The sequence below is a fragment of the Leuciscus leuciscus genome (assembly GCF_965113295.1).
Source record: "Leuciscus leuciscus genome assembly, chromosome: 5".
Lineage (NCBI taxonomy): Eukaryota > Metazoa > Chordata > Actinopteri > Cypriniformes > Leuciscidae > Leuciscus > Leuciscus leuciscus.
Window position 1 is genome coordinate 13,822,779 of NC_138729.1, and position 14,890 is coordinate 13,837,668.

The 14,890-nt window shown below is 41.5% G+C and overlaps 2 protein-coding genes and 1 long non-coding RNA gene across 3 annotated transcripts in view; 2 read left to right on the forward strand and 1 right to left on the reverse strand.

The window, feature by feature from the left end:
* The window catches only part of LOC309499987, a 210,697-nt gene that overhangs the window by 127,540 nt on the left and 68,267 nt on the right, over window positions 1-14,890 (reverse strand). The window lies entirely within an intron of this gene.
* Window positions 1-14,890, forward strand: part of cldn15b (claudin 15b) — a gene marked incomplete at its 5' end in the record, with an annotated part of 177,984 nt that overhangs the window by 72,693 nt on the left and 90,401 nt on the right.
* LOC309500122 (uncharacterized protein) lies at window positions 765-2,135 on the forward strand (the record flags this gene model as incomplete). Its single annotated transcript, XM_082171687.1, has 3 exons — window positions 765-780; window positions 811-1,223; window positions 2,117-2,135. The coding sequence occupies exons 2-3, from the start codon at window positions 844-846 to the stop codon at window positions 2,133-2,135; spliced, it is 399 nt and encodes a 132-aa protein (XP_082027813.1). The 5' UTR covers window positions 765-780; window positions 811-843.

The window sequence follows — 14,890 nt, forward strand, 5'->3', positions numbered from 1 at the left end:
GTATCCCTTCAGCCTGTTCTTCACGTCACGCCAATCACCAGATCGGTCTATAGCCGTCCAGGACTGGTTTCCAGCGTGGCCGATTCCCTGCTGATGTCAGTGCGTGTTGCCAAGAAGACTCTTCTGCCCAGCCTGTCCCGGTCTCAGTCCCTGTTCCAGGTCCCGTCCAGCACAGAGCCCTCTTCACCGCTGGTCCCGTCCAGCACAGAGCCCTCTTCACCGCTGGTCCCGTCCAGCACAGAGCCCTCTTCACCGCTGGTCCCGTCCAGCACAGAGCCCTCTTCACCGCTGGTCCCGTCCAGCACAGAGCCTTCACCGCTGGTCCCGTCCAGCACAGAGCCTTCACTGCTGGTCCCGTCCAGCACAGAGCCCTCTTCGCCGCTGGTTCCGTCCAGCTCAGAGTCCTCTTCACCGCTGGTCCCGTCCAGCACAGAGCCCTCTTCACCGCTGGTCCCGTCCAGCACAGAGCCTTCTTCACCGCTGGTCCCGTCCAGCACAGAGCCTTCACTGCTGGTCCCGTCCAGCACAGAGCCCTCTTCGCCGCTGGTCCTAACCAGCTCAGAGTCCTCTTCGCCGCTGGTCCTACCCAGCTCAAAGCCCTCGCCGCCGCTGGTCCCGTCAAGCTCAGAGCGCTCTGATCCTGATCCAGAGACTGTTCACGTCACTTCTGCCGATCCAGAGACTGAGCTTCACGTCACTCCTGCCGAGCCAGAGCTTCATGTCAGTCCTGCCGATCCAGAGACTGTTCAGGTCACGTCTGCCGATCCAGAGACTGTTCAGGTCACGTCTGTTGATCCAGAGACTCTTCAGGTCACATCTACAGAGCCTGTGTCTCCGGACAAGATGGCCGCCGCCGAGCCTGTGTCTCCGGACAAGATGGCCGCCGCCGAGCCTGTGTCTCCGGATAAGATGGCCACCACCGAGCCGGTGTCTGTTCCTGAGCCGGTGTCTGTTCCTGAGCCGGTGTCTGTTCCTGAGCCGGTGTCTGTTCCTGAGCCGGTGTCTGTTCCTGAGCCGGTGTCTGTTCCTGAGCCGGTGTCTGTTCCTGAGCCGGTGTCTGTTCCTGAGCCGGTGTCTGTTCCTGAGCCGGTGTCTGTTCCTGAGCCGGTGTCTGTTCCTGAGCCGGTGTCTGCTCCAGCCTATGACCCCGTAGCTGCCCCCAAGAAGATTTTGGGGGGGGGCAGTAGGTCCCGCGACGGGACCATGAGGGCCGCCCCGCCATGGTCTCCAGAGGGGTCTTCACCGCCGTGGCCGCCCGAGGGGTCTTCACCGCCGTGGCCGCCCGAGGGGTCTTCACCGCCGTGGCCGCCCGAGGGGTCTTCACCGCCGTGGCCGCCCGAGGGGTCTTCACCGCCGTGGCCGCCCGAGGGGTCTTCACCGCCGTGGCCGCCCGAGGGGTCTTCACCGCCGTGGCCGCCCGAGGGGTCTTCACCGCCGTGGCCGCCCGAGGGGTCTTCACCGCCGTGGCCGCCCGAGGGGTCTTCACCGCCCTGGTCGCCTGCACAGCCTGATCCGCCCTGGTCGCCTGCACAGCCTGATCCGCCCTGGTCGCCTGCACAGCCTGATCCGCCCTGGTCGCCTGCACAGCCTGATCCGCCCTGGTCGCCTGCACAGCCTGATCCGCCCTGGTCGCCTGCACAGCCTGATCCGCCCTGGTCGCCTGCACAGCCTGATCCGCCCTGGTCGCCTGCACAGCCTGATCCGCCCTGGTCGCCCGCACAGCCTGATCCGCCCTGGTCGCCCGCACAGCCTGATCCGCCCTGGTCGCCCGCACAGCCTGATCCGCCCTGGTCGCCCGCACAGCCTGATCCGCCCTGGTCGCCCGCACAGCCTGATCCGCCCTGGTCGCCCGCACAGCCTGATCCGCCCTGGTCGCCTGCACAGCCTGATCCGCCCTGGCCTCCCATCCTGCCGCAGTCTCCAGGTCCTCTGCCGCCCCACGGGCCTGGCCCTCCATCCCGCCCCCAGGTCCGCCTCCGCTCCACCACCCTCCTGAATTATTGTTTTTTGTTTTGAGGGGCGTCGGGAGCCGCCCATAGAGGGGGGGCTATGTCACGGTGTGGGTTTTGTGTCTTGTTCTTGTCTGTCATGTGTTCCCCTGTCTTCTCATGTTTAGCTGTCTCCCGTTATGTTGATTAGTCTTCCCAGGTGTTTCTTATTTACCACGCCCCCTTGTTATCTTGTTTAGCTTGGTTGTCTGTGTATTTAAGCCCTGTGTTTTAGTTCAGTCATTGTGAGTTATTGATGTTGTGAGGTTGCATGTTCTTTGTTCTGTTCCGAAGTCTGAGTTTATGTCAAAGTTCTAGTTTATTTAATAAAAACACTGTTGCACTTGGATCCTGCTTCTTGCTTCCTGCTCTGCATCATTACAATTATATGCTTTGTACTTCACTCACGTTCCACTATTGAAGGGAAAAATTATCCTCTTCACATGCGCAAATATGTGCTTGGAAACATCACAGTTTAGCGGTGATTACTGTGTTTAAATAGTCAGTACAATTCATACTATTCAGAGCAGTGTAATTTTTATATGTTAGGTTGACTATTTTATTATTATATTTTATAAAGGCTATAATGAACAGACTGCGATATCAAGATTGCAATGCGCTCGCTCTGCACCATTATCAATGTCCGTGCGGACGAACATATTTTACTTTCGTTTTTAAGTTACAGATTCAAAAGACCCCAGCGGTGTCACACATCGATTAACCGGTGGGAAAATTTTCCCAGTCACATCCCTAATATATTTATATATAAATACAATAGGCCAACCTGGAAGAGAATTTTACTTGCCCGACCAGAGTAGCCTGATTAGAACGTCAATGACAAAAAAATAACTTGGGAATCACTAAAACGAGAGATTATTCTAATTTGATTACATTCATTTTAAGTTGCAATCAACAGTTGTTAATGAATGGATTACCAGTAATCATTTGATCAATGGTAACAAGGTTGCGCTGCTGAGGCTCATGCAGCTTCTCCAGGAGAAATGTAAACAAATGAGATCAGCACACAAAAAACAAACTCAGTTAACAACTTGCTGACTATAAAAATGATAAATATGGAGTTTTGATATATTTTATAACAGTTAAGCAACCTCACTTGACGAGAAGGCTGTTTCCTGAATACAATCACGATTGAAACTGTGACATTGATTTCATACAACAGGTTAAAAAACAGTTACAATCAAGTCACTTACATTTTAGATGCAATATTGACTGTTTTTGTTCTGTTTCAGCAGCGAAAATAGTTGAACAAAAAGATCACAGCAGAATCATCACGCGCATCTCTCAGCAATGTGTTTTCTCATTTCTGAATGATTCAGCATTTTGAACGAATTGGTTGACTCAAAGATTGAATGATCAATCCATAAACATATGTCTTAATCATGAATGACTCAGTCATTCAAACAAATCGTTTGAACGAATGAATCAATGACTCACTCATTAAGACGGTCGCCTGGCGTCACTTAATGGCGGTTTAGTGTTATGTTTAAAAGTATCATTCTTTCCAACGTGTGTGTGATTTGTGTGTGAAACATTATCAATGTCCGTGCGGACGTCCGTATTTTTCTTTCACTTTTATATTAGCAATTTAAAAGCACCCGCTCGTGTCACACGTCGATTAACCGGTGGGAAAATATCCTCAGACACATACCTAATAAATGTATATTTAAATACAATATTGGCCTACCTGGTAAAAAGATTTATATACTATTTTGATGTCCTTTTGGACACAAGAGGGCAGAATAGCCCTGTGTATGACTTTTTTTTTTTTTTTTTTTTTTTACTTTACTGTTTTTAATTTTAGAATAAAATTAGAATGAAATTCTTTTTAAAAACAGAAAAAAATGGGTTTAGTTGTAATATTTGTATACTTTTATATAGAAATAAATGGTATATAATTACATTTTTATAAGATTTGAGGCTTTTAGTGTTTCCTTTTTGGACATTACTTTAATCCCTCGCCATAGCAAAACCGTTTGAGATATTTATTATCTGTTCATAATTTAGCATATTTAATGTATTTTCATCATGTTGAAAAAGTTTGGTGGGAATAAAATAAATAGTTTAAGAGGAGTGGCTAAAAATTCAGAGGCTGATTTTGCAAAAAAATCCACATTCAGACCAAAATATCTGACTTCCTGATGGCCGGAGCTAATGAATGTAAATTAGAAAGTTGTCCGGCTTGATGAGTACAATATACAAACAAATTTTTTTTGACTGTAGTTAAAACTAACCCGCCCACTTTTGTCAAAAGTGTGTTGAAAGTGACACACTTCCTGCTGCCAGTTGGTGGCGCTATAACTTTGACTCACAATAGTTACATCCATCTGATCGGCCTCTTACCACGAACACACTGCTGAAGTTTCATCAAGATCAGTTAATGTATGCAGAAGTTATTCCACTTCGTGTTTCTCTTTTCTCGCCATAAATTCGTTTCCTCGCCACGGCCAAACCGTTCGAGATATCAAAAATCCGTCCGCAATTTAGAATCCTCAATGTCTTGACTTCATGCACACCGAGTTTGGTGGGGATTGGATGAATTCTCTAGGAGGAGTACTTCGCATTCCACAGCAAGCGTTTTCCAAACAACCCATAATAGCCGACTTCCTGTTGGGCTGGCGTAAAACTTAGAGCACGAAAGTTGTTCGGCCCGATGAGATCTATATGTGTACCGAGTTTCATATCATTACATGCAAGTGTGTTTGATTTATGGACAAGTGTTCGGATCCCGTTCCAGGGGGCGCTGTTGAGCCCCCCTGCCACGCCCGGGTACCAGCTTCAGCCCGGCCCTGATGGCCGCACGTTCTGACCTGTGTGCAAAGTTTCAAGAGTTTTCGAGCACGTTTAAGGCCCCAAAAGCCCCTTAAAACCATGAAAACCAGGAATTAAAATTATTCTCACTCAAAGAAAAATCTCCCCCCCCCTCTCCCTCTCCCTCTCACAGAGAGAGAGAAAATTCTTCGAAACATCCACATTCAAACCAAAATATCTGACTTCCTGTTGGTCGGAGGTAATGAATGTAAATTAGAAAGTTGTCCGGCTCGACGAGAACAATATACGTACTGAGTTTTATCATTGTAGATAAAAGTATAGACCTAACTCCCCCTCTTTTGTCAAAAGGTGGCGCTACTGAGCCCCTGCACCACGCCCGTTTCTGAAACTTTGCACATGTCTACTGGCTAATAAATGTGATGTGTCTGTCGAGTTTCATGCAATTTCAAGTATGTTCAGAGTCTCAAAAGCATCAAAAAAGAATATTAAAGTTTGATGCGTTGCCACGGCAACAGTATCTAAGATATCAATAATCCTTTCACAGGTCTACATCTGCCGTGTGTCTACATTATACACATAAAGTTTGAAGCAAATCGGTTAAAAATAAGAGGGTGATTTCAAAGCATTTTGAAAGTGACACACGTCCTGCTGCCAGTTGGTGGCGCTATAACTTTGACTCACAATAGTCACATCCATGTGATCGGCCTCTTACAACGAACACACTGCTGAAGTTTCATCAAGATCAGTTAATGTATGCTGAAGTTATAACACACTTCCTGTTTCCATTATTCGCCATCAATTCGTGTCCTCGCCACGGCCAAACCGTTCGAGATATCAAAAATCTGTCCGCAATTTAGCATCCTCAATGTCTTGACTTCATGCTGACTGAGTTTGGAGGCGAATGGATGAATTCCCTAGGAGGAGTACATTAAATTCCACAGCATGCGTTTCCAAACAACCCATAATAGCCGACTTCCTGTTGGGCTGGCGTAAAAAGTAAAAGTACGAAAGTTGTTCGGCCCGATGAGATCTATATGTGTACCGAGTTTCATATTATTACATGCAAGCGTGTCTGATTTATGGACCAAGTTTTCGGACCTCGTTCAAGGGGGCGCTGTCGAGCCCCCCTGCCACGCCCGGGTACCAGCTTCAGCCCGGCCCTGATGGCCGCGGGTTCTGACCCGTGTGCAAAGTTTCAAGAGTTTTCGAGCACGTTAAGGGTCTCAAAAGTGCCCGAAAGGTTGACAGAAGAAGAAGAAGAAGAAGAAGAAGAAGAATAATAATAATAAAATATAGCTGCGAGCAGCGATTGCGGGCCCAAGCCGGTGGCACCGCCACCCTGGTGCCTTTAGTTACACTAAAGGCACCGGGGTGGCGGTGTCACCGGCTTGGGCCCTCCATCGCTGCTCGCAGCTATATTTATATATATATATATATATATATATATATATATATATATATATATAATAAAGACGGGAAATTTTACTTGTCTTACCTTATTCTGATTTTATGATACACTCAAAATATTCCACAACAAATCCTTTAAATTTAATGTAAAAATAAAAACAAAAGTAAGCCGTGTTGGTCTCACGTAACCCTCTCATTAGAATCAAAATGTTTAAATATTTGCGATGTATTTGAATGCTAAACCATTCTTTATTATAGGCTTTGTACTTCACTCGTGTTCCAATATCGATGGAAAAAATCATCCTCTTCACACGCGCAAAAATGTGCTTGGAAACATCACAGTGGAGCTCTGCTTACTGTGAATGGTACAAATTGTACTACTGACTATTTAAACAGAGCAGTGTAATTCGTATATGTTATGTTGACTATTTTTATTATTATATTGTATTAGGGCTATAATGAACAGGCTGCGATGTCAAGATTGCAATTCTGGAATGTGTGTGTGTGTGTGTGTGTGTGTGTGTGTGTGTGTGTGTGTGTGTGTGTGTGTGTGTGTGTGTGTGTGTGTGTGTGTGTGTGTGTGTGTGTGTGTGTGTGTGTGTGACGCGGTTGCGGTTGAACAGTGGACACATAAAAACAAATAAAATGTATTAGTTTATTCCTACTTCCATAGGAATACATTGAAAATGCTCGCTCTACTCCGCACCATTATCAATGTCTGTGCGGACATCTGTATTTTATTTTCGCTTTTAAGTTAGCGATTTAAAAGCCCTCAGCGGTGTCACACGTCGATTAACCGGTGGGAAAATGTTATCACAGTCACATCCCTAATATATTTATATATAAATACAATAGGCCTACCTGAAAGAGAATTTTACTTGCCCGACCAGAGTATAGCCTGATTAGAACGTCAATAACAAAAAAAATTACTTGGGAATCACTAAAATGAGAGATTATTCTAATTTCATTACATTCATTTTAAGTTGCAATCAGCAGTTAATAATAAATGTATTACTGATCAATGGTAACAAGGTTGCCCTGCTGAGGCTCATGCAGCTTCTCCAGGAGAATTGTAAACAAATGAGCGCAGCACACAAAAAAGCAACCCAGTTAACAACATACTGACTATAAAAATGACAAATATGGAGTTTTTATATATTTTATAACATAGAGTTAAGCAACCTCACTTGACGAGTAGGCTACTATTTCCTGAATACAATCACGATTGAAACTGTGACATTGATTTCATACAACAGGTTAATAAACAGTTACAATTAAGTCACTTACATTTTAGATGCAATATTGACTGTTTTTGTTCTGTTTCAGCAGCAAAAATAGTTAAACAAAGATCACAGCAGAACCATCGCGCATCTCACAGCAACTTGTTTTCTCATTACTGAATGATTCAGCATTTTGAAACGAATCGGTTGACTCAAAGATTCAATGGTCAATCCATAAACATCTGTCTCAATCATGAATGACTCAGTCATTCGAACGAATCGTTTGAACGAATAAATCAATGACTCGCTCATTAAGATGGTCGCCTGGCGACACCTAATGGCGGTTTAGTGTTTAAAAGTATCATTCTTTCCAACGTGCACCATTATCAATGTCCGTGCGGACGTCCGTTTTTTACTTTCACTTTTATATTAGCGATTTAAAAGCACCCGCTCGTGTCACACGTCGATTAACCGATGGGAAAATATCCGCACAGTCATACCTAATACATTTATATTTAAATACAATAGGCCTACCTAGTAAAACGTTTTATATACTATTTTGATTTCCTTTTGGACACAAGAGGGCAGTATAGCCCTATGTTTGCTTTTTTGTTGAACCAAATAGCACTAAATAGCCTGTTTTGAACTTTTTCATACTCCTTGAATAGCAAAAACAGAATAAAATGGGTTTAGTTCTAATATTTGTATAATTTTATATAAAAATAAATGGTGTATAATTACATTTTTAGAAGTTATGAGATGTTTCCTGCTTCCTTTTTGACATTAATTTAATCCCTCGCCATATCAAAACCGTTTGAGATATTCAATATCCGTTTACAATTTAGCATCATTAATATATTTTTATCATGTTGAAAAAGTTTGGTGGGAATAAAATAAATAGTTTAAGAGGAGTGGCTAAAAATTCAGAGGCTGATTTTGCAAAAAAAATCCACATTCAGACCAAAATATCTGACTTCCTGATGGCCGGAGCTAATGAATGTAAATTAGAAAGTTGTCCGGCTTGATGAGTACAATATACAAACTATTTTTTTTTTACTGTAGTTAAAACTAACCCGCCCACTTTTGTCAAAAGCATGTTGAAAGTGACACACTTCCTGCTGCCAGTTGGTGGCGCTATAACTTTGACTCACAATAGTTACATCCATCTGATCGGCCTCTTACCACGAACACACTGCTGAAGTTTCATCAAGATCAGTTAATGTATGCAGAAGTTATTCCACTTCGTGTTTCTCTTTTCTCGCCATAAATTCGTTTCCTCGCCACGGCCAAACCGTTCGAGATATCAAAAATCTGTCCGCAATTTAGAATCCTCAATGTCTTGACTTCATGCACACCGAGTTTGGTAGGGATTGGATGAATTCTCTAGGAGGAGTACTTCGCATTCCACAGCAAGCGTTTTCCAAACAACCTATAATAGCCGACTTCCTGTTGGGCTGGCGTAAAACTTGACCGGGGGAAAGTTGTTCGGCCCGATGATATCTATATGTGTACCGAGTTTCAAATTAATTCATGCAAGCGTGTTTGATCTATGGACCAAGTTTTGGGACCCCGTTCAAGGGGGCGCTGTTGAGCCCCCCTGCCACGCCCGGGTACCAGCTTCAACCCGTCCCTGATGGCAGGGGGTTCCGACTTGTATGTAAAGTTTCAAGAGTTTTTGAGCACGTTAAGGACCCCAAAAGCCCCTGAAACCTTGATTAACAATATAAAAGCAATAGTCAAATCCCCCCTCCCCTCACACACACAGAGACACAGAGAGAGGGAGAGAAAATTCTTCAGAAAATCCACATTCAAACCAAAATATCTCTCTTCCTGTTGGTCGGAGATCGTTAATGTAAATTAGAAAGTTGTCCGTCTTGATGAGAACAATACACATACCAAGTTTTGTTGCTGTTGATAAATCTAACCCCCCCACTTATGACTAAAGGTGGCGCTACTGAGCCCCTCACCACGCCCGTTTCTGAAACTTTGCACATGTCTACGGGCTAATAAATGTGATGTGTCTGTCGAGTTTCATCCAATTTCAAGTATGTTAAGAGTCTCAAAAGCATCAAAAAAGAATATTAAAGTTTGAAGCGTTGCCATGGCAACAGTATTAAAGATATCAAAAATCCTTTCACAGGTCTACATCTGCCGTGTGTTTACATTATACACATAAACTTTGAAGCAAATCGGGTAAAAATAAGAGGGTGATTTCAAAGCATTTTGAAAGGGACACACTTCCTGCTGCCAGTTGGTGGCGCTATAACTTTGACTCACAATAGTCACATCCATGTGATCGGCCTCTTACAACGAACACACTGCTGAAGTTTAATCAAGATCAGTTAATGTATGCAGAAGTTATAACACACTTCCTGTTTCCATTATTCGCCATCAATTCGTGTCCTCGCCACGGCCAAACTGTTTGAGATATCAAAAATCTGTCCGCAATTTAGCATCTTCAATGTCTTGACTTCATGCTGACTGAGTTTGGAGGCGAATGGATGAATTCCCTAGGAGGAGTACATTAAATTCCACAGCATGCGTTTCCAAACAACCCATAATAGCCGACTTCCTGTTGGGCTGGCGTAAAAAGTAAAAGTACGAAAGTTGTTCGGCCCGATGAGATCTATATGTGTATTGAGTTTCATATTATTACATGCAGGCATGTCTGATTTATGGACCAAACTTTCGGACCCCGTTCAAGGGGGCGCTGTTGAGCCCCCCTGCCACGCCCGGGTACCAGCTTCAGCCCGGCCCTGATGGCCGCGGGTTCTGACCCGTGTGCAAAGTTTCAAGAGTTTTCGAGCACGTTAAGGGTCTCAAAAGTGCCCGAAAGGTTGACAGAAAAATAAGAATAATAATAAATATAGCTGCGAGCAGCGATTACGGGCCCAAGCCGGTGGCACCGCAACCCCGGTGCCTTTAGTTACCTAAAGGCACCGGGGTGGCGGTACCGCCGGCTTTGGCCCTCCATCGCTGCTCGCAGCTATATTTATATATATATATATATATATATATATATATATATATATATATATATTATACAAACATATATATATATATATATATATATATATATATTTATATATGTGTATATATATATATATATATATATATATATATATATATATTATACAAACATATATATATATATATATATATATATGTATTTATATATGTGTATATATATATATATTATACAAACATATATATATATATATATGTATTTATATATGTGTATATATATATATATATACACCGTTCAAAAGTTTGGGGTCAGGAAGATTTTTAATGTTTTTAGGAGAAGTCTCTTCTGCTCACCAAGGCTGCATTTATTTGATTAAAAATACAAACAAAAACAGTAATATTGTGAAATATTATTCCAATTTACAACAGCTGTTTTCTATTTTAAAATATTTTACACTGTAATTAATTTATGTGATCAAAGCTGAGTTTTCAGCATCATTACTCCCGTCTTCAGTGTCACATGATCCTTCAGAAACCATTCTAATATGATGATTGATGGTCAATAAATATTAATTATTATTTTCAATGTTGAAAACAGTTGTGTACAGATTTTTTTTCAAAATGCGTTGATGAATGTAAAGTTCAAAAGAACAGCATTTATTTCAAATATAATTTTTGTAACATTATAAATGTCTGTACTGTAACTTTTAATCAGTTTAACTCATTCTCGATGAATAAAAGTATTGATTTATTTTATTTCTTTTCCCCAAAAATAAAATTAAAATTATTACTGACCCCAAACTTCTGAACGGTAGTGTTTAATGTTACAAAAGCTTTAGATTTCAGATAAATGCTGTTCTTTTGAACTTTCTATTCATCAAAGACTGTACACAACTGTTTTCGACATTTAAAATAATAATGAATGTTTCTTGAGTATCAATCATCATATAAGAATAATTTCTGAAGGATCATGTGACAGTGACGACTGGAGTAATGATGCTGAAAACTCAGCTTTGATCACAGGAATAAATAACAGTTTAAAATATATTAAAATAGAAAGCAGCTGTTTTAAATTGGAATAATATTTTACAATATTACTGTTTTTGTTTGTATTTTTAATCAAATAAATGCAGCCTTGGTGAGCAGAAGAAACTTCTCTGTTATGTGCGCGCCACAGACTGCACGCACGTCCGCTTAGAGTTCCGCCTTTTGCCTTTCGTCAATATTACGTTATTAGAAAAAAATTTTTTTTAGAGAATCGATTTTTTGACATTTGTGAATCGATTCAGAATCGTCCACGTCCGCATCGCGATGCATCTAAGAATCAATTTTTTCTCCCACCCCTAGATTTCATACAACAGGTTAATAAACAGTTACAATTAAGTCACTTACATTTTAGATGCAATGTTGACTGTTTTTGTTCTGTTTCAGCAGCGAAAATAGTTAAACAAAGATCACGGCAGAACCATCACGCATCACGTGTTTTCTCATAACTGAACGATTCAGCATTTTTAACGAATCGGTTGACTCAAAGATTGAATGATCAATCCATAAACATCTGTCTTAATCATGATCGACTCATTCGAACGAATCGTTTGAACGAACGAATCAATGACTCGCTTATTAAGATGGATGCCTGGCGACACCTAATGGCGGTTTAGTGTTGTTTAAAAGCATCATTCTTTCCCACATGTGTGTGATTTGTGTGTGCAACATTATCATTATTTTTCTTTCACTATTATATTAGCGATTTAAAAGCACCCACTCGTGTCACACGTCGATTAACCGGTGGGAAAATATCCTCAGACACATACCTAATAAATGTATATTTAAATACAATATTGGCCTACCTGGTAAAAAGTTTTATATACTATTTTGATGTCCTTTTGGACACAAGAGGGCAGTATAGCCCTATGTTTGCTTTTTTGTTGAACCAAATAGCACTAAATAGCCTGTTTTTAACTTTTTCATTCTTCTTGAATTGCAAAAACAGAATAAAATGGGTTTAGTTGTGATATTTGTATACTTTTATATAGAAATAAATGGTATATAATTACATTTTTAGAAGATTTTTTGTGTTTCCTTTTTGGACATTACTTTAATCCCTCGCCATAGCAAAACCGTTTGAGATATTTATTATCCATTCACAATTTAGCATATTTAATGTAGTTTCATCATGTTGAAAAAGTTTGGTACGAATAAAATAAATAGTTTAAGAGGAGTGGCTAAAAATTCAGAGGCTGATTTTGCCAAAAAATCCACATTCAGACCAAAATATCTGACTTCCTGATGGCCGGAGCTAATGAATGTAAATTAGAAAGTTGTCCGGCTTGATGAGTACAATATACAAACAATTTTTTTTTTACTGTAGTTAAAACTAACCCGCCCACTTTTGTCAAAAGCATGTTGAAAGTGACACACTTCCTGCTGCCAGTTGGTGGCGCTATAACTTTGACTCACAATAGTTACATCCATCTGATCGGCCTCTTACCACGAACACACTGCTGAAGTTTCATCAAGATCAGTTAATGTATGCAGAAGTTATTCCACTTCGTGTTTCTCTTTTCTCGCCATAAATTCGTTTCCTCGCCACGGCCAAACCGTTCGAGATATCAAAAATCCGTCCGCAATTTAGAATCCTCAAAGTCTTGACTTCATGCACACCGAGTTTGGTGGGGATTGGATGAATTCTCTAGGAGGAGTACTTCGCATTCCACAGCAAGCGTTTTCCAAACAACCCATAATAGCCGACTTCCTGTTGGGCTGGCGCAAAACTTAGAGCACGAAAGTTGTTCGGCCCGATGAGATCTATGTGTGTGCCGAGTTTCATATTAATTCATGCAAGCTAGTTTGATCTATGGAGCAAGTTTTCGGACCCCATTCCAGGGGGCGCTGTTGAGCCCCCCTGCCACGCCCGGGTACCAGCTTCAGCCAGGCCCTGATGGCCGCAGGTTCCGACTTGTATGTAAAGTTTCAAGAGTTTTTGAGCACGTTAAGGACCCCAAAAGCCCCTGAAACCTTGATTAACAATATAAAAGCAATAGTCAAATCCCCCCTCCCCTCACACACACAGAAACACAGAGAGAGGGAGAGAAAATTCTTCAGAAAATCCACATTCAAACCAAAATATCTCTCTTCCTGTTGGTCGGAGATCGTTAATGTAAATTAGAAAGTTGTCCGTCTTGATGAGAACAATACACATACCAAGTTTTGTTGCTGTTGATAAAACTAACCCCCCCACTTATGACTAAAGGTGGCGCTACTGAGCCCCTCACCACGCCGTTTCTGAAATTTTGCACATGTCTACGGGCTAATAAATGTGATGTGTCTGTCGAGTTTCATCCAATTTCAAGTATGTTAAGAGTCTCAAAAGCATCAAAAAAGAATATTAAAGTTTGAAGCGTTGCCATGGCAACAGTATTAAAGATATCAAAAATCCTTTCACAGGTCTACATCTGCCGTGTGTTTACATTATACACATAAACTTTGAAGCAAATCGGGTAAAAATAAGAGGGTGATTTCAAAGCATTTTGAAAGGGACACACTTCCTGCTGCCAGTTGGTGGCGCTATAACTTTGCAGTGGTGGACGAAGTACACATACCATGTACTTGAGTTAAAGTAAAGATACTCAAGGTGAAATATTACTCAAGTAAAAGTAGAAGTGCTGCCTTTAAACATTCACTTGAGTAAAAGTACAAAAGTATTTGCCTTCAAATGTACTTAAGTATCCAAGTACTATGATTTTTTTATTGCTATAATGTCCTATTATAATTTTTGTCACAAGACTCTTGCTTAACTCAGTCTACGTGAAGACTCTGTCACTCTTGGCACATCAATCTATTAATAAAATGACATTAATTAGTCTATATATATATATATATATATATATATATTTGAATTGAATACATTTTTTGTGTGTTTAATTTTGGACGGAAGGGGACTGATCCCATAAGGTATAATACATTTACAGTATTTACTGTACATATTTTTCACAAGCGTCTATGGTCATAATTATAAACATCCTAATGTTATGATACATTCACATAAACCTGCACAATGCCATTGAATATATATATACACACTACATTATGGGAGCAGCCAATTTCCCTACAAAATTAAACACCAAAACGTATTAATGCAGTGTTTCTGCTACTCCTCAGAAAAAAAAAAGCTATTATATGCAAGTAATTTTAGTGTCAAGGTAATAAGCAATGTTCATTATGCGTCAGTATTTACCGATAATTGCTGCAATAATAGCTGCTGCTCTCTGCCCCGCTTAAAATTATTGGCAACACAAATTGTTTGGAACTATTGAGAGCTACACGAATCACGTGACCGCGCGGCGGCGAGATCACAGTTGGCTTGTTCGACTTGAAACGGCACACTGCACAGACCAATCGGTGAATGACATTAAAATACCGCAAGAGCGATTAGAGAGTAGACGGCTCTGTATGCTTTTCAATCGCTCTCGCGATTTCGCTCTATACTAAACTGATCGGTCTGTGCAGCGCCGGTTC